Source organism: Macrobrachium nipponense, chromosome 7 (assembly GCF_015104395.2).
Source record: "Macrobrachium nipponense isolate FS-2020 chromosome 7, ASM1510439v2, whole genome shotgun sequence".
NCBI classification, from domain to species: Eukaryota; Metazoa; Arthropoda; class Malacostraca; order Decapoda; family Palaemonidae; genus Macrobrachium; species Macrobrachium nipponense.
In genome coordinates this window covers 27,660,413-27,680,040 of record NC_061109.1, presented here as the reverse complement: position 1 = coordinate 27,680,040, position 19,628 = coordinate 27,660,413, and the positions used below count along the sequence as shown (strand labels likewise).

At 39.7% G+C, this 19,628-nt stretch overlaps 1 protein-coding gene and 1 long non-coding RNA gene across 5 annotated transcripts in view; one reads left to right on the top strand and one right to left on the bottom strand.

Annotated features, from left to right (window-relative positions):
* Positions 1–19,628, bottom strand: part of LOC135217790 (potassium voltage-gated channel protein Shaker-like) — a 693,892-nt gene that overhangs the window by 556,976 nt on the left and 117,288 nt on the right. The window contains exon 1 of one of the 4 annotated variants that reach the window (XM_064253824.1): positions 5,140–5,745. The exons of the other annotated variants lie outside the window; for them this stretch is intronic. Within the exon in view, the coding sequence (XP_064109894.1) occupies positions 5,140–5,237 (98 nt within the window). The 5' untranslated portion in view covers positions 5,238–5,745. Of the gene's footprint in view, positions 1–5,139; positions 5,746–19,628 lie in introns of those variants that run through there. 4 annotated transcript variants of the gene reach the window in all.
* Positions 12,202–12,894, top strand: LOC135217339 (uncharacterized). Its single transcript, XR_010315106.1, has 2 exons — positions 12,202–12,320; positions 12,545–12,894. It is a non-coding gene; the product is annotated as an uncharacterized LOC135217339 (long non-coding RNA).

Here is a 19,628-nt window from a genome sequence, read left to right as displayed (position 1 = left end):
AATAAAGAAAAACAAGTGAACGTTTTAAAGCTTGTTCTTACACATGTTTACATCCCTGGCCGGCTTAATTAAGAGATGTTAGAACAGCATGTAATTTTTGCTCCGAAGAGAAGAAAATGTGCGGATGGAATCGGGTCCTCCTTCAAAGAATTGATATTTTGTTCTTTAAAGAAAACGCACCCACAATATCTAGGGGAGACAGTACTAGTTTTTCGTGCAATGTTTCACGAATTTCCTTCACTATAACAGTACTGGATAACATGAATAATATGTTTGCCAGTGGGCTTAAACATATAAACATACATACATTACATATATATACTATACATATAGAGTATTAAACATGCATACTATACTATACATGCATATAACGCAAATTATATATCTATATATATATATATTATATATATATAGATAGATATATAATATTATATATATATTATATATATATATATTATATAACTTATATATATATATATGAGATAGCGTAATGCCATAATTAAAGAAGATCTGCAAGACAAACAATTGTCAGGGGACGACGTGACTGACCAACCCAGGTGGAGGAAAGCTGTCAGTAATAGGTATAACCCCAAAGAGAAGTTAGGAACAATGCAGAGAAAGAAGTGTAATGACATAAGGAATACTCTTTACACTAAACAGCCTTAAGTTTTTACATTTGGAATTCGTCTTTCTTATTTCTTTTTATTTCATATTTCCAGAGATCACATATTCGAGGTGCAAGTCACAAGTTTCATAAATATCACGCGATACCTAAGAAATTAGCAAAATACAAATGAAAATCGCAAAGGAACGATATCATAAGTTGATGGTCTCTTCAATACGAGGTCAAATTCTAAGCATAACACTTTAACCTACGGAAACAAAGCAAATCTGCTTGGTGGCGGTTGGGAAATGACAATAGTTCATAATAAATAAATAAATAAATAAATAAATAAATAAACATGTGTGTGTGTGTAAGTGTAAAAATATTCATGGAAGTGTCTATATGAATCTATGAGAGGCTCTCACTTTTCAAGTTTAGTTCAAAGCTAGTGAGCAACAATAAAATAATCCTACTGCAACCATAGCCTAATTACAATGATACAAATTGGGGGTACTTACAATGCAGATCACCGAAAAAACTTATAATTGAAAATGCCGTACACTTACCTGAAAAGAAAAATAAATAAATTAAAGCTATTAACAATGGCATTCATTTCTTAGAGTAAATGTCACAGAAGAAACTCAAAGGTTTGATCACCCTCATCGTTAATGTTCATATTCCTGTTAAAATTAAGCATAAAAATATAATCAAGACATCAAAAGATGCGATACGAACAGAAAACATTGTATACAAAGTTGCCATTAATAGTTAACAAATATCTTTCTAAATTTTGTCCTTCGAAAGCTGTGTTATAACATCTAAATTTCCCAAAATGATCATATTACCTGTTTCCAAGAATAATTCCACAGAGGAAGTGGCGGAAAAATATCCGTGGTCAATGGATCGGAGTTGAGAGAGAAAAAGAAAAAAAAAGTGGGTTAAAAGATTCAGCGCCACGAGAGAGAGAGAGAGAGAGAGAGAGAAGAGAGAGAGAGAGAGAGAGAGGGGGGGGGGAGGGGCAGATGGGTATTATCCTTCATAAAGTGTTTGAGGTGAAGAAAGTGGGCACGCAACTTCATCAGGTATACAGGTCCCGCTTCCTCAGGGGAAATCCACTGAGTGATAAGGAAAGGTGAGACAAAAAAAAAAAAAAAAAAAAAAAAAAAAAAAAAAAAAAGGAGAGGGGAACATAAAAGGGAAGAGCTCTCTCTCGTCTCTCTCTCTCTCTCTCGCTCTCTCTCTCTCTCTCTCTAGAACGAGTTGTACTACGAGTTAATTATGATATTTAGATATATATAATTATGTGTCCTTACCTCTTTTCCTAAAGGTTTCTGTATATTTTTTCATGTTATGTTCGCTTAATACTACAGTAACATTATTTCAATATACAACTACTGTAATAATTCAGTACCATTAAAATACTTGAACTTTTAGACTATAAAAAATATGACAAGTAAATACTTGTAAAGGGAACGTGTATATAAACGCACGCCCGCATACACACACGTGTTTATATATATGTATGTATATATATATATATATATATATATATATATATATATATATATATATATATATATATATAATATGTATATATCTATATCTATATATATATATATCTATATATATATATATATATATATATATATATATATATAATATATATATATATATATATATATATATATATATATATATACACAAAACACATGCAGATCCAACTTCTGTACATATTAACGCTTCGCTATTTTTTTAGCTCAGCGTGGTTAGATAACATTAGGTTTTACAGGGGTAGGTGGCAGCCTCAAGTACACGTGTTGAGAGGGAGATCACATATTCATCCTTTTTTACCAAAATAATATTAATGTTAGGAGAGGTAAGGTGCACAGACTGAAAATTATACCTTTCAATTCCGTAAGCCAACATTATAACCTGACTGTATTACCATATCCATACGAACTGATATATAAATTGAAATGTACATAACGAAAAAGTCGAATCTCAGCAAGCTAAAGGGTTAAATATGAAATAAAGGTCGGTATGAAAATGACGAAACTCCGTCGGATGAGTGTTTTTTAAAAACAAAGCATGGAAAACGCTGAAAGACTATCAAGTACATCTGCTTCTAAATAGATTGTTTCGAGCATGTTCTGACACTAACGCCAGAAAATTCTTTTCATGAAAAATTCCACCCTGACCATTGACATCCTCCTCTCCTGCGCTGTTACCAGGAACGGCAAATCAGAAGGTCAGTAAATCAGAATGTCATCCTGTCGCCCAATTCTGTGTCAATTTATAGGCTCTGTCTTTCCTTACGACCTGCTACTCTTGTCATGGACCGGCAAAAATACGTTTCGAAATGTTCTTTCTCTCAGCAGAATCCCTAGCCCATCATCATTTGCCATCTCGATAATCGATTGATAAGAGCCTGCGTGCTCCTGCCAACTCAGCTGTGCTATCATGAAAAAAACTTTCACTGTGGAGGTAAAGGCAGCGTAAAGCTCTACGGAGAGAAACGCTAACTAACATGAGAAGAAACTTATATACTGTAATTGTTCCCCTGGCATTTGCCAATTTTCATCTTAAGTGATAACCGAGCATAGTTAGAAATGGAGACCAATATCTCTCTCTCTCTCTCTCTCTCTCTCTCTCTCTCTCTCTCTCTCTCTCTCTCTCTCTCTCTCTCCGTTTCTACCAGGTACCCAGAGTAATTTTTAAGTGTGATAGATCAGCCCACTCAAGATCTTCATGCAAGCTACTTCCCCATGAAGGAGAGCCTGAAATTATTGGTCTTCCTGCATCTAGTCTGAGTATAGGTTGTAATTACGCCTCAGCATCCATTTCCCCTTCGTCCTGAATATACATTTATCTTTAAATCAATAATGAAAGAAAAAGGAGAAAATTACTTGTAAATATTACTGAAAAGGAAGTAATTAATTTATGTAATTTACATCAAATACTCATGTTCTGATCGTTGTTTTTACAAAAAATTTATTTATAAAGTTATTACCAATTACAACATTCATTTCTGGTATCTGATGAGAAATGAACTTCTGCGTTTGTAGCTCGTAGACTATGCCACACTCTTCTCTTGACTTATTCTCTGCAATTTCTCCCCCTTACAATTCTTAGTTTTATGAAATTTTCCCGTAAACAGTTTTTTTTCAGTAACTTCAAACTTTTCAGTTACACACACACACACACACACACACACACACACACACACACACACACACACACACACACACACACACATATATATATATATATATATATATATATATATATATATATATATATATATATACATACATACACACCCACAAACTATTCTCTTTCAAATCTTTTTTCATATAGCATGCTACCTTCTTTGCTGCCCTTCTCCTGTGGTTCATCTCCCTTCATTCAGTTGACCGTTATTCATTCAAGTTATCCCCAAATATCTAAACAAGTCAGCTACTGTACTTGCATTTTCTCACCATCCAGTTCATATTCACTGCTTTATCCTCCTAGTTTTCATTTGCCTTCAAAATCTTTCTCTTCCGAACATTTTCTTTCAACGACCTCGTGTTAAACTCTCCAGCAAGTGCCTGTATTTTTTCGTCAATATCCATAGAAAACCATCATCTGGAAACATCACCTACGTTATACACTTTATCCACAGCTTTTTTTTAATTCAACAACTTTGGCGACATACTTTTGTCTCATAGTACACACTTTTAAACACCAAAGCAGCCACTCTCTAATATCCATTTTTTCTCTGGTTACCTAGCGACGCAAATTTTGAGAAAGTTGTGTGAAAATGTTTTGTCTACATTATTTCATTCTACCGTGAAAAGCTCACAAAATGCAGTCCTATACTGGAACCTTTTCTCCGCTAACTGATTTCTGGTGTTCACATCCTTTACCTAAAATATTTATCCATTTTCAAGGAAACAACTCTATTCGATCATAGCCTCTATGGCTTGGAAGACACCGACTGCATTTTGGGATGTATCATTTCTACATTTTTTTCATATTTTCGAAGTAGCTGGTGAATCTTTTTCTCATAACTCGTAGTAAGCAACAACATCCTAACATTTAGGTAACAAAAATATTAAGTTCATTCCCAGTTATTCTTATACAAAAATCCATTTCTCTATTGCTGATCCAATTTGATATTATTTTCTATTTACAATTATTTAGGATTGCAAAGGATTTCATACATGGTGAAAAACAGAAAACATTTTTACACATTAAATTTATATATTCCATACTTCTTAATGGACAAATACTATAGACAAATGCACTACCAATCAACTATGCAATATTAATATGGCAGTTTCATTTAATTCAAATCTTAAAATTTCTCAATCAGTGAAAAACAAATAAACTTTACAGGAATTTTTTTAAAGAAAGCGAAAACTATATTATGCGCACAAGCACACTCATCATTTGTATATGATACTTTACCATAACATTACATCAATTAATAAGGAATGTCATTTAAATTCCATTTTTAGGAAACACTTACTACATCACCAACGTAGATTTACCTGTGTTCTGGGACGCCGGCGACAATGAGGTTTTGCATGATGGTTCTGAGTCCTCTGGCATACCAAGGGAGCTTGCTTGTTTCCGAGTCTCCGGGCATACCATGGGGATTTCTTGCCTTTAGTTTGCCTTTGAAATTTCCAAGTACGTTATCAACATCATCATATCATTCTCTCTTTCCTCCTTCGTGAGAGTTTTCTTTTTTTCAAAAGACAAAGCTTCCAATATATTAAAAGACGCGTTGAAAAGTGTGGCGTTAAAGTAACGAGAACGAAGACACCTTATGCGTTTGGCACAAAATAAAAGTCTTGCACGGTTCAGAAAAATCATCACAAAAATATTACACATATATTATATGGCATCATTGATGAAGGGACTAATGGTAATCCGAGGTCAAGATATCTTCCTTCTAAAGGAGTCCACGACTTGACTTTTCAAGCCATTTCGGAATTTCTGCGGGGTGCCGGAAGAAAACGCCAAATTTTCCGATTCATCATTCACCATAGGTAATCCAGGTCTACAGTGACGCACTAATAAATAATTAGTTTAAAATACTATTGCCATTATTGGGAAAAACAGAATTTCATCCTCTTCAGCAATTCAATTAAGCAATATGTCTGGTTTAAACTGTCCATTCTCCTGTGGAAAATGAATGAAAATAGGTATTTACTTAAGGAAAGAGCAACAACATATACTATTGCGAATTCATTTCGACATATGAATGATTCGGATAAACCATTTTAGATAATAGTTACCATACTGGTATGTATGTATGTATGTATGTATCTATGCATTACGTAGGTATGCATTATGTATGTAATATATATGTATATATATATATATATATATATATATGTGTGTGTGTGTGTGTGTGTGTGTGTGTGTGTGTAATTTGACAATGCGCATTGTGCTTTTCAAAGTAGTGGTTACAGTGTTAACCTTCCCATTCTCGGTCTATTTTTTGGAATGATGTTGCTAGCCACACACCTTCCTCTAACGTGGCTGCGACCATCGTACTCACTTAACAACCCTGTACTTATTTCTTTGCTTCAGTTAACACCTTCGCACAATGTACTTTGCAAGAAACGATCTGCGAATGAAGAACGCCCGGAGTTGTACAACCTGCTCATGAGAACTTCCTACACCTACAGAGGGCAGTCATATTATCTATCATTCTTTCTTGATCTTGCTCCTCCCTCCTACTAACACTTAGGAACTAGGCACTCTTTTCACTGAGATATCGTCCACTCGTTCCATATTACAGACCAAGCTAAAAATACTGAGCCATCTCTCACCTACCCTAACCTTTGTACGACCTCTACCTACCTCCAGACTTCTCACCCCATCAAATCTTATTACACTGCACATGCTACGGAAAAAAAGCTTTTCTCAACAGCATTAACGCTTTATTTGCATTCAACATCCCCACATGTTGTCTGGTAGACTGGCGGCCACATACTTCACAATCTGCTGGACAAATATTTCTAACGAGCGGGTCAGTTACCTATATTAATGCTACCACCGAAATGTCTCATGTGAGGAAAACTCCTGGGTGTTCTAACCCATGTCTGATTTTTTTTTAGAGCCTTGATACAATTATTTCCCAAGTTTACATACTATATATCGTTTCTCCGACATACGTTTCATTAACACAAAAGTTTGTGCAGAATGATCCAGTGTCAAGTTGTTCAAATTTACATTCATGATGGAACACATAATCATCTTTGAATCATGAAAAATGAACGATTATCATAACTTTAAAAAGTCGCACACAAAATTAGGAGATAAAGTGCACTATAAAGAGTTAGGAAAGTGGCTTTGGGTTCCCTTATTTACCTCTGATGGCAGAAGAATTTCTAGTCCTCTTGATAACTGCCTGTTAGTTCTAAAAACTGCAATAAAGCCACATTTGCTGCTCTTGCCTGTGAGAGAAGGAAGGCTCCCTTGTTTGCAAGGTGTGGTATTCGATCATCAAAAGAAGAGTAAAAGAGATAAAGGGCGAATGAAAGCTTCAGAGTTCGTAGGAAAAAAAAACTCAATGAAAAATATATCAGTTTATTTTGATGTTGGAAAAAGAATCCTAACAGCCGCTCATTAAACAACGAGATGCCCTTATGAATATCATTGACAATTAAGAACAGAAAATGATAAATTTTCTGTTTATTTAATATTCATGGTTTTAAATTTGTAACTTCCTTTTCTAGAGCGAAGACATTTCAAGAAATAACGAGCAAATAATAACACAGAGTTTGAATGTGAAAACAGCGAACACTAACTAGTCTACCAATGCAAAGTTTCTCAAACAGAATTATCGCCCTGTAAATTCGAAGAATGATATGCAAACGAAACGCTCAGAGATCGACATAAGTCGATCAGCCTCTGGGCCTTTTTCAAGCCCTAAATGATGAAAGATGGACCCAAACACTCGTCGTCAGCCACGAAGAAAGAAAACGCCTGCAATCTATCCTTCACAATTCATTCAACCTGCGGTTTTCAAGACAGCTGACCTTGCAAAGACATACACAGAAAAACAAAAAAGGAAGGCATTTTCACTCGTTTGCCTTCTTTATCTCTTACGTAATTCAGCCCTCCCCTTTTGCGCGATCAATCTGTCTGAAGGAGAGAGTGATTTCCACTAGTCAGTTGCAACAAACCTCCTTCATCAGCATTCCCGCCAAGGTCCTCTCAACAAAGGCCACTTGGAATTCCACCTGAACTCAAGAGGTGATCACACACAACTCTTGCAGCAAACTTCTTGTAGTGATCAACTCTGATGATCGTCAAGCACAAAAATAGAAAGGAAAAACTACAACGAAAAACCTAGTCAAAGTTGCTGTATTTTTAAACCATACATGGGAAAATGTCAAAATGATCTACGTGCATCAAAAATATTATTGTCTTACCGAGAATGATTACAAACTGGGATTTGCCGTAGAACTTTCAAGTTTTATATATCTAAACGAAAGGCTCTGGAAACAAAAGGATAAGCTCATAAAAGTTACACTCATTTATGAGCTACATCCATCTTAACACGCACATAGCACGAAAGATAATTCCCCTATTCCTCACTTTTAGCCATCCATAATAATAATAATAATAATAACTCGCAGAAGCGAGCACGCACACACACGCGCGCGCACACACACACACATACACACACATATATATATATGTGTGTGTGTGTGTGTGTGTGTGTTTGATAATATTTGATTCATATCTGAATGCTAACCATGCCTATTAACATATAAAATGGTAACCCACAGCCGCTATCTCCATGTAAAGAGATTATTCCACTCAACACACTTCTTCCTATGTATCAAATTATTTTTAAATTCGAGTATTTTCGACTTATATTTTTGAAGTCGATTCCATCGAACAAAATCAACGGAACGGAGACGTCACAAATCACACAACGGATGATCTAACCCTTAAAGGTGTGTAGCCTCACTAGACATGTGTTTGTCAATAAAGCTTCATGGATTTCATTCTAATATAAACATTCAGGGTAGTTAATTATTCAAGGGAGCTTATGTACCATAAAACGAAAAGAAGAAATGTACAAACATAAAATGTGTTTGTGCTTTTCAAATCCTCTGGGAAAGTGTATAAAATCCAATCACATTCACTCAAGTACACTCATAATGAGGACCAATGTTCAAAATCTCATCATCATTAAATATGGATAAACATTTATCAGATTGCCACAACTGATTTATAATGAACTCTTATTGTAGCTGGAAAGTTGATATAACGCTGGAAAAGACACATATATAATAAGAAACCACTTACGAACTTCATATAAAAAATCCATTTTTATATAGCACTACCATTTACGTCTCGCGAGAAAACATGCAAGCATAGAAGTGTTGTGAAGCAAAAGATAATCAAATGTCAAAATTTTTTACTCTTCCTTTCCTAAAGTAAGTAATCGACAAGATATCCGATGATATCAATTTTACGTTCGTACTGGCCACCAGTAACCATGCTGCTAAAAACGAAATAAACGACACGTACAAGCACAATGAAAAATTACTTTCACTATTGGTAAAAGACAACACTGCCAAGTGTGACTTGCATTTCTGTATTACACAAAATCTTCACTGCAAGATTCAGTCCAAAACCACCAGTGATATTCGGTTTTCTATACTAATTCTTTCCTACAGTACAATGTAGAACCGAAATGCTTGCGCCTCTTTTTCCTTCTGCTGAGTAAAAGGGCAGAATGTATCACACGCTCGACGCACTCCTTCTGCGACTTCACCACCCCCCAAAAACCACTTCCATAGCCCCCTGCCCCCACACCATTCGCCCACCATCCCCGTCCATTCACACTCTCTACTGCTCCACGTCTTGCTCGCTTCGGGTTGCCCAATCCTGTGATCCCAATGCCATGTCATACAGGGAGGGAGCTGGCCGCAGAGCGCCTCCCTCACACCATTCATGACCATAATGGATCCACGAAGGATGAATGATTTCTGATGATCCTGGCTGTCCCATTTCAGGAAATGTTGAAGCTAGGAGGATAGAAATAACGTTGAAGTTTGAAATTTATTAAATTTCCTAAATGAAACAGCGGATCTGATAATAAGCTGGTGAATACTATTGAAGCATCTGTTTTTTTTTATCGCATGTTGTCCGTTTACTTTTGTTTATCAGGTTTTCAAATTCCTGTGCAGTATGAAAAATAATTGAGATTTAGATTTGAAAAATAAAACGGAAGATGATGCAATGTTAACCTTTCAAAATCTTTAAGACAAGAATATATTTTATAGCATAACTCTACTTATGAACGGATATACTCTAGTCTATAGTATAAAAAGGCTGTAAACGTACATATATGTGAAGGAAATGTTGTTCTTGAGAGATATTACTAGAGAAAGATGGACCATTTTGAAGTATGTAACCGTGATTTTTGTGAGCAGTCTAAGATATAAAACCTATCAATATTGAAAGGGAGGGGTAACTTGGAAAAAACCCTTCACATAATGGGTATCATCGTAATAAAGACAACAAGAACATGAAGATGACGATTCTCTCTCTCTCTCTCTCTCTCTCTCTCTCTCTCTCTCTCTCTCGAAGCATCAACTTCATGATCGCAAAGATGATTTTTTTGTGCCCCACGAATTTCTTTCAGATTGAGCAGCAATGATTAATATTTCAGAAAAGTACTGAAAAAATTAATCATTCAAAAGTCCTACAAACAAGAAATATGATTCAGGAAGAAAAGATGTATGTACACTTTTAACTTGTTTCAAATCTTGGACAAAGTAGCTAACAATCACGAAGTAAGCCTTAGTTTATAAAACATCCTGACTTCCTCATAAATCACGGATCAGACAGTTTACATTCATATTGTAAAAATAGCATTACTACAGAGATGCCTTGGGTACGGCCCAAATTTTAAAAATACGTCATAATTACTCTTTCAACCTCCGTTAAGCAGCTTACACTCATATTACATAACCCTGATACCGAGATAACCCGGTTCCTATCTCATTTTGGGCATAGCACCTTACGCACACCTTGTTACTGAGATGTCCTGACTTCCAAATCTTACATAAAGAGTTTTTCACTTAACTTTCTCTCGAATGTATCAAAACCGCCAGGTATTATGCATGAGTCGCGCATCATGAGGATAAGTAGTGTTTATTACCTGGCAACCTTAAACAAAAACGAATAAAGAGACTAATCTCAAGAAAATGCCCACGGAAACATATCCAATATCTACAGTAGACACTTTTATCTTATGATGAACTGCCTTATTTTCGAGTGAAACGGAAATAATCAGAAACATTAGGCTAACATTCACTGTTTCTTTCTTACCACCCTGCACGACGACTATTTTTCCGTTCCCTTTTTCTTATCAAAAATTTATTCGCATTTTAATGCCCTTCCTTTAGGTATATTCTCCTGACGATCATAAACTTGTAAAAGTAAGTAAGAGCACAATGATGATATTACTTAAGCGAGTCACATGCCACCTACATTTCTAGAGATTACTCACTAATGATGCTAAAAAAATTTACACACTAATGATGCTAAAAATATTTAACTAGACACTAGGAAAACGTATAGGTGTGATTCTACAAAATCGCCATTTGTTTTTCTCAGTAACTATAGCAAAGTCCACCTAGCTTTGCAGCTAAGCCCCGCCCACTGCTCGCCAGAGATTGGCTAGCTTTCGAAGGGGGAATGGAATGACGTCACACTAGTTAACAGTCCAAAAGATTACGAATACGGATTTGCCTCCGTTCGGTTACGTTAAATCTCGTGCATGAGTCATGACACTAAAGATTTTAGTTCCAGGAGTTGTGAAGTATGCAGTTCTCCGAGAAAAGATATATTAATTTATATATTATTACGAAGATCATGGATCATTTTGTGTGTGCATTTTTCTTTAAATTATGGGCAGCCTAAATACACAAGCATCTTGCTTTTTTTCTCCTAAATTTGCCTCCTACATAGACCACAATAATTAATACGAAGCATAGATTTATGAGGCCAGTCCCGATATTACGGTATTAATTCATCATAACCCTGCATGTCAAAATTCATATCTTTGAAAGATTAGGCCTACAGGTCAATTTCTTATATTCTACGGCAATGACAGGGCTACTCGTCAACTTCTTATATTTTGAGGCAATGATAGGGCATAGACCTACGCATCAATTTCTTATATTTTGAGGCAAAGACAGGGCATAGACCTACGCATCAACTTCTTATATGAGGCAATGACAGGGCATAGGCTTATGCGTCAACTTCTTATATTTTGAGGCAATGATAGTGTCGACGCGGGAAAGTTTGGGCATCTTCTCTGCGCGACTGTTAACAATATGTCCGCTGCGCGATGAAAAAACAGCTGTTTTTGTGGTAAAGAAAAGTTTGGTAATTGAATTTTGGGCCACTCGATATAAGACATAAGCGTATACTCTTTGTCCCATAAAAAAAAAAAGGGAAAAAAAAAATTTATTTACGATGTGAACAAGTTCCCTTTTGTGGGCACTAAGGGTGATTTTGGACGCTTTCCCTATTTCCTCTCTCCCTTCATGACGAGCAAGAAAAGGAACCATCGGCTCGGTTTCCCGCCGCCTGGTCAAGTGCGTGGGAGGGAAGCTCGCTTTGTGTTTTAAACCTAGAAGCAGACGGATGTGCATGGCCTTGAGGAAATTAAGCGATTTAGGAGGTAAGCATTGCAGTGTACTGAGATTCTATAAACTAAGAGCTAAAAGAGTAGGGTTGTTGCTGATGAATAACAGTTGATAGCTAAATAGAGAAGTGAATATGATGGGAAATATAGGCTCGTTTAACAAGTGTCCTAAATAGAGAAGTGAATATGATGAAATATAGGCTCATTTAACAAGTGTCGTTAGGGGTCATGTGCACAAATTACGATGCCGTTCCCTTCAGGAATGTAGGCAGTGGACCACGAGGGGATTAAGACGGACGGTCCTTACGGTGGGAAAGCAAACGATTTGGTAAGTAAGAGTATTATTTTGTTAAGAGATCGCTCATGACATTTTTGGTTCCTCGAAGTGCATGGTAATGCCTAGGTATATTTCTTAAAGATTCTATGTGCAATTATTGTTATTTTAACCATTGTGATCACTGAGAAATTGATTCTAATGTGAGTTAAGGGATTTACCTGTCCTAGTGTTAAGGAGTTTTCATTTAACTAAAATGGCAAAATTGTCACCACTGTGAATATTTATGTTTGTTCATTTTTTCAGTGACCGATTGTAATAAAGGAAACTATAAGACAGTCGCGTATCACTCAAACCCACGTTGGGCCGCCCACAGTCACAAATCGGCTACCACCCCTCTGGCGAAGCTGTGCGGAGAAGACGAGGAAATGAGGTGGTTTCAAAGGACGTCCGCTACCACGCTGCGCCCAAAGAAGACCAGGAGTGGAAAGATGAGGCTAAGTCTACACAAATAAGAAGCTATTGTTGGATCCATTTCTTTAAGGCATTGTTAGGCGTATTTAGTGGTAGTGCCGTCACCAATGCAATTATTTGTCAGGGAGCCATGGTGGTTCCGCAACGAATGCTAAGAGTTCGTGTTTAACGTTGTGTACCGCCGAAAGTTTGAGCGCGATTGTTAAAGGTGTCACATGAGTCAAGTTTTATCAGGCATATGGTGGTTCTGCAACGAAGGGATTAAAATAAAATGTTCATGAGCGAATCTTAACGAATTTGGCGTACGTCATTAATATTTAACAGTTAAGTTTAAGATTCTGATGGCTGCTCAAATTTATTCTACTGGCGTCGTAAGAGGGACTGGTTAAGTAGAGCAACTAATGTTGTTTTGGATAATATTCAAGTTGGGTAAATAATTTGTTTGGAGAACTATTCAGGGTTGGGCAATTAATTTTGGTTTGGAGAATTATTCAGCAGATAATCTTGCACATTGGTAACCATGCGTGAAAACATTTGGGTCATTTAATGTGGGAATTGTGATTGCTGGGCAGTGGTTTGTGTGTAGTAGGGTGATTAACTAGGGTTCTTACAATCTTACCTTTGTTTAAAAAAAAAAAAAATACATATATATATAGCTATAGGTTGTGATGGTGCCCGGATTTGTGCCATTTCTTCAGGGGGGGGCGCAGCGTAATTTTGTGGGGCATGCAAACTACATCTGGGTGAGTTTCCAGGGCAAGGGCTGGTTGGCAAATTTGAGGGGCTCAAGATCGTGTTTGGGGTTGGTAACGAAATTTGGTAGGATCGTGGTGTCCCAGCTAGGGACCCTGATGAACCACGGTACAGGGTTAATAGCAATTAGAGGGGCAGGCGTGCTCGAGTCGGGAGAGCAGTGCATCATGTTTAAGCCTCATGGTGTATTAATTCAGGTTCATAGGATGATTTCCCACAGTCTGTTTGCCGCTTTGCAGTAAGGCTTAAGTAAATAAGGCTGTGGGACACGAGACATTGTTGCATTCAGGGTTGCTCCCTAGACTTGAAGGATCTTTGTGACGTCGCAACTGAGTAAGGTACTGGTAGTTGTCTTCACGGAGTGGTGCGGGTTTTGGCAACTCCTTGGTTAGGTCAGCTACAGTTTGACTAGGGAATTTCGTTAGTTCATAGGTAGTGGCCAGAGCTGAATCCAGGAAAATGGAGACCCTTAAAGTTGTGCAATTGAGGGAGGGTTTGAGAGCTAGAAGCCTCCCAATGGGGGGGAACAAATCTGCATTGTATCAGCGTCTGAGCGAGTCACTAGAGAAGGAAGGCAGGAGTGTTCAGGAATTTTTGAAGGAACTCGAGGTCAGGCAGAACAGTGAGATCAATCAGGACCAAGAGGCAAGAGAGGACATTGGGCCAATCCCAGAGGAGGAGGAACATTTAAATGTAGGGGATAGCGCATCAGTTATGGGTAGGCAATCTGTTGCTTCAGGGGGCTCTAAACAGTCAAGCGTGAGTTCTACTGGGAGTAGGCGTGTGTTGGCAGCTGCTTCTAGAGCCAGGTTGGAAGCAAAATTACAGAAGTTGGAAGGAGCTGCAAGCCATAGAGCGAGAGGAAGAAGCCTTAAGACAGAGGAGGGAGAAGCTTAGGTTGGAGGCAGAGATAGCTGAGGTGGTGGCAGAGGAGAAGGTTTTACAACAATTTGACGAAAATAATAGAGAAATAGCTCCCGTCACTAGGATAAGGGAAACACATAGACCCTGACATGGACAGGAGTGAACAACCCATGGGCTTAGGTGCAGTAGCGCTTGAAGTTAGCTCAGGTGGGAATAACCAAGGGGACTTAAGTAATAAGGAAATCTTGCAGACATTAATCTCTTGCAGCCTCAAAGGCTTGATGCCCAAGCAGGATATGGCTAAGTTTGATGGAGATTATACAAAGTACTTTAGGTTCATCCGCTCATTCGACGACATATTTAGCAGCCAGCTGACAAATGATAAGGAAAGGCTGAGGTATCTAGATTTATACACAACAGGTAGGCCAAATGAGATAGTGGCAGCTTGCCTCCACTTAGATGCTTCAGAGGGCTATAGGCAGGCAAGAAAATTGCTGGAGGAGCGATACGGCAACCTTGAGCAAATAGCCACCGCATACGTGGATAAGGTAATCGAATGGAAGGACATGGGGGAGAATAATGCAGAGGACTTTGATGAGTATGCGGTGATGCTAAAAACCTGCAGAAATGCAATTTCGTGCGTCCCTTATGGTGTCGCCGAATTGCAGAACCCAAAAACAATGAGGTTGATCCTGAGCAAATTCCCATCTAGTGTGCGGGACCGATGGTGTAGAGTTGCCGACAAGATAATTAGTGAGAAGAAGCAGACCATACAGTTTGATGATTTAGTTAGTTTCATTGAAGGGAGGCTAGGGTCTTAAAAAATCCTTGGGTTTGGTACGCCCACCTGTTCGAGAGTGGTAAAAAGGGGGCCACCCCTGGGTTAGGAGAGGGTTCAGCACCAAGCAAATCACAGGGTTTAACGAGTGCAAGGAAAGTCATGTAACAAAATTGGGGAGGCTCCACTTTCATGTTGGCACTGTAAAGAACCACATATAATAGATGAATGCGACCAAATAGCTAAAATGGGACATGAGGACAAACTAAACACCATTAAGGAATTGAGGCTTTGTTTTAGTTGTTTGAGAAATGGTCATATGTCCCAGTATTGCAGGTATAGGAAAAGGTGCAATGTGTGTAACAAAAACCATCCAACTCTGTTGCACCGACACCAGGAAGCAGAAGTGGTGGAACCAGAGAGCGCAAATAGGGCCTTAGTGGTTCAGGGGGAAGGTACGCTTGACAAAATTGCTATGTTCAGAGCAGTTAAGGGGGGTAGTGCTGGCACAGGGATGTCAGTTGTGCCCATAAGGGTTAGGTCAAGGGAAGGAAGGGAGGTTGTGACGAGGGCCTTTTTGGGACAATGGGAGTTCTACATGCTTTTGTTCAGAGGCATTAATGAAGACATTAGGTTGCACTGAGAGCAAGACGTAAAGGTGAATGTTGAAAGAAACCATCAATGGAACAGGGGAAATTGCATGTAGCCTAGTCTCAGGATTGTCAGTATTAGACTATGAGGGTAAGAATTGCATTACACTCCCCCCAGTGTTGAGCACCTCCCGCATACCTATCGATGAGTGTGATGTGATCAGGGCCGGAGATCTGGAACGCTGGCCACATCTGCGAGAAATAGATATCCCAGATGTGGATGCCGAAGTGGGTTTGTTAATTGGGAACAATGTTCCTCACTTACTTGAGCCGAGGGAAGTCATTAACTCAACCCACCTCCATGAGCCACATGCCATACGAACATTATTGGGCTGGGCAGTCTGTGGGGCAAAGGACAAGAGGTGTCAAGAGCACATCAATAGGATCCAAGTAACTAGCAGGGCGTTTGGAGTTGGACCGCATGCTGGTGGAAGATTATAATAGAGACTTCCAGGACATGGCATCTCCCAAAAGGGAAATGTCTGCAGAAGATAAGAAATGGCTAGATCTAATTCAAAGGGGGGTTAGAACTGTAGAGGGGGGTTATGAGGTGCCACTGCCTCTGCGCGACAATCTTGGACCCTTGCCAGAAACAAGAGACATTGCATTGCTCCGTATGCACAGTCTTCGTAAGAAGCTAATGAAGGATGGTACCTACGCTAAGCAATACAGTGCCTTCATGACCGAGATGCTACAGAAAGGATATGCTGAGCGAGTGACCTCGCCCAGCCAGGAAAATGTATGGTATATCCCTCATTTTGGTGTGCAACTCCAGACAAGCCAGACAAGGTCCGTGTTGTATTTGACTGTTGCGAGCAGGGTGAGGGCACGTCGTTCTTGAATGACCTAATATTGACAGGGACCCGATATGATGAATTCTTTGCTGGGTGTGTTGGTTAAGTTTAGGGGGAGGTCTGTTTGCCTATATTCAGGGGATATAAAATACAATGTTTTACCAGTACGGGTACCAGAACATCAGCGGGACTACCTCAGGTTCTTTTGGTGGGAAAATAGTTTTAATGAGGAGCCAACCGAGTTTAGAATGGCTGTACATCTGTTTGGGGCCTGTTCGTCACCCAGCATTGCGAATTTTGTGCTGAAACAGACAGCAAGCGATTTTGGGAATGGGTTCTCCAAGGGAGCACGGGACACCGTTGCTAACAATTTCTATGTAGACGACTGTTTGAGAGCCGAGGATCGTCAAGATGCCTGTTAAGTAATTTGTTAGAGGTTAAGGAGCTTGCGAAAAAGGGGGATTTACATTGACGAAGTTCCAGTAGTTCATGCGTGGAGGTTTTGTCATCCATCCCAAGGGAGTGGTACGGTAAGGGCATTTCAGGGTTCATAGATGGATCAGGGCCAAATAAGACAAAGGCATTGGGAGTACAGTGGGACTGGCCACTGATGAATTGGGTGTCCAGGCAGATCTGGTTTCAGGTTCCTCCAAGGACTAAACGCAGCTTGTTGTCAGCCTAGCCTCGATTTACGACACCACCCCTTGGCATTATCGGCAACCAGTTTTAATTGAGGGACGGATAATTGTGCAGGACTTGTGTAGATTGAAGATAGGCTGGGACAGGGGATTGGACTCCAACACCACTGACCGCATCAGGGTGTGGGTGAACAAGTTGAATCAGACCAGAGGGATAAGTGTGCCAAGATGCCTAAAGGTTATTGGGTGGGAGTCAGCTACCCTAATACAGCTGCATCTGTTCTCGGATGCGAGCATCATGGCTTTAGGAGTAGTGGCATACTTGCGGGTCACAGATCGGTGGGGAAATGTATCCTGTAGATTCATTATGGGAAAGGCAAGGGTAGCGCCCTTGAAGGACGTTTCAGTACCCCGCCTAGAGCTTAGTGCAGCTGTACTAGCCGTAAGACTTGGAACCACAATTCTGGCCATGATAGATTTCAAGGTGGACGAGGTCTATTATTGGACAGATTCAACAACGGTCTTGCGTTATATTCGGAATGATCAAGCTCGGTACCAAACATTTATAGCGAACAGAGTCTCTATGATAAGGGAAGGAAGTGATCAGAATGAGTGGAGGTACGTTAACTCTGAATGGAACCCGGCAGATGATGCATCACGCTCCAAGCAGTCTGAAAGGTGGAGAACAGGGCCGGGTTTTTTGCTGAAGGAGGAGTGTTTTTGGCCAGCAGAGCCAGCCCACATGTCCAACAGTGTGGAGGGACTAGAAGTTAGGGGGGGGGCGTGAGTGAGATAGGTCCCAAAAGGGCGCAAGTCTGCCAAACAATTAGCTTCAGGGTTGGGTTGGATTGTAGGCAGACAGGGTGGCATAAAATCATCCACCACTACTCAAAGTGGATCCGGCTACTCAGAGCCGTAGGTTGGGTCATATTGTTTACCAGGTATTTAATGTGCAAACATAGGCAGCAGCTTAGCGAACTAAACATGCATTTGTCTACACAAGTTATGAGCTTGGCAGAGACTGTGGTTGTGCAGGTAGCACAGCGAATGACTTATGAGGTAGAAATAGCAAGTCTTGAGAAGGGCAGCACCATCAGGGTTTCCAGCTCCTTAAGAAAATTGAAACCAATCCTGAGAAATGGGCTATTGTGCGTTGGAGGGAGGTTATCACTGGCGAATATTGCCCAGAGCGAAAGGAATCCAATTATTCTGCCATATAAGGGCCACTTGACTGACATAGTTATCCAGTATTATCACGAGCGTTCCAACCATATGGGCATAATGTATGTTCTGGTCTAATGAGGAGAATTTTTGGTGGTTAAGGCAATGCAGCGGTGAGGCGCGTGCTAGGGAAATGCATAAAGTGTCGCAGGGTACATGGAAGGGTAATTGAACAGCAAATGGCCGATCTACCACCTGATCGCGTGGAGTCAGGGAAACCACCCTTCTATCGCACCGGGGTGGACCTTTTTGGACCATTCTTCGTGAAAAGGGGCAGAGCGCAGATAAAGCACTGGGGAGTTATATTCACCTGCTTGAACATGAGGGCCATACACTTGGAAGTAGCGTCAAATCTCACATCAGACTCATTCATTAGTGCCTTCAGAAGGTTTTTGGCTCGTCGTGGACATGTTAGGACGATTAGATGCGACTGCGGCACTAATTTTGTGGGATCACGGAAGGTTCTAGACTCCAGTTATGAGTTCTTGGGAGAAAACAAGGTTCGAAATGAGTTGCTCCAGTGTGGGTGGAATGGAATTTGTTTTCAATCCCCCGGGCGCCTCACATTTTGGAGGAGCATGGGAACGATTGATAGGTAATGTGAGGAGGGTCCTGGATGTAGTCTTGGGGACACAGCAATTGGATTATGAGGGATTGTGTACACTCTTTTGTGAGGTGGAAGCACAGTTAATAGTAGGCCCCTTACCATTGTCACCTCAGACAGTAGAGACCCAGCTCCACTCACACCAAACAAGCTTTTAAACATGGGAGAGTCACCCGCAGGGCGCCATGTTGCAACAGGTAGCTACTCGAAGCAGAGATGGAAGCAAGTGCAGCACATGGCTGAGCAGTTCTGGGCACGTTGGAAACGCGAATACCTGTCGGGGTTACAACAGCG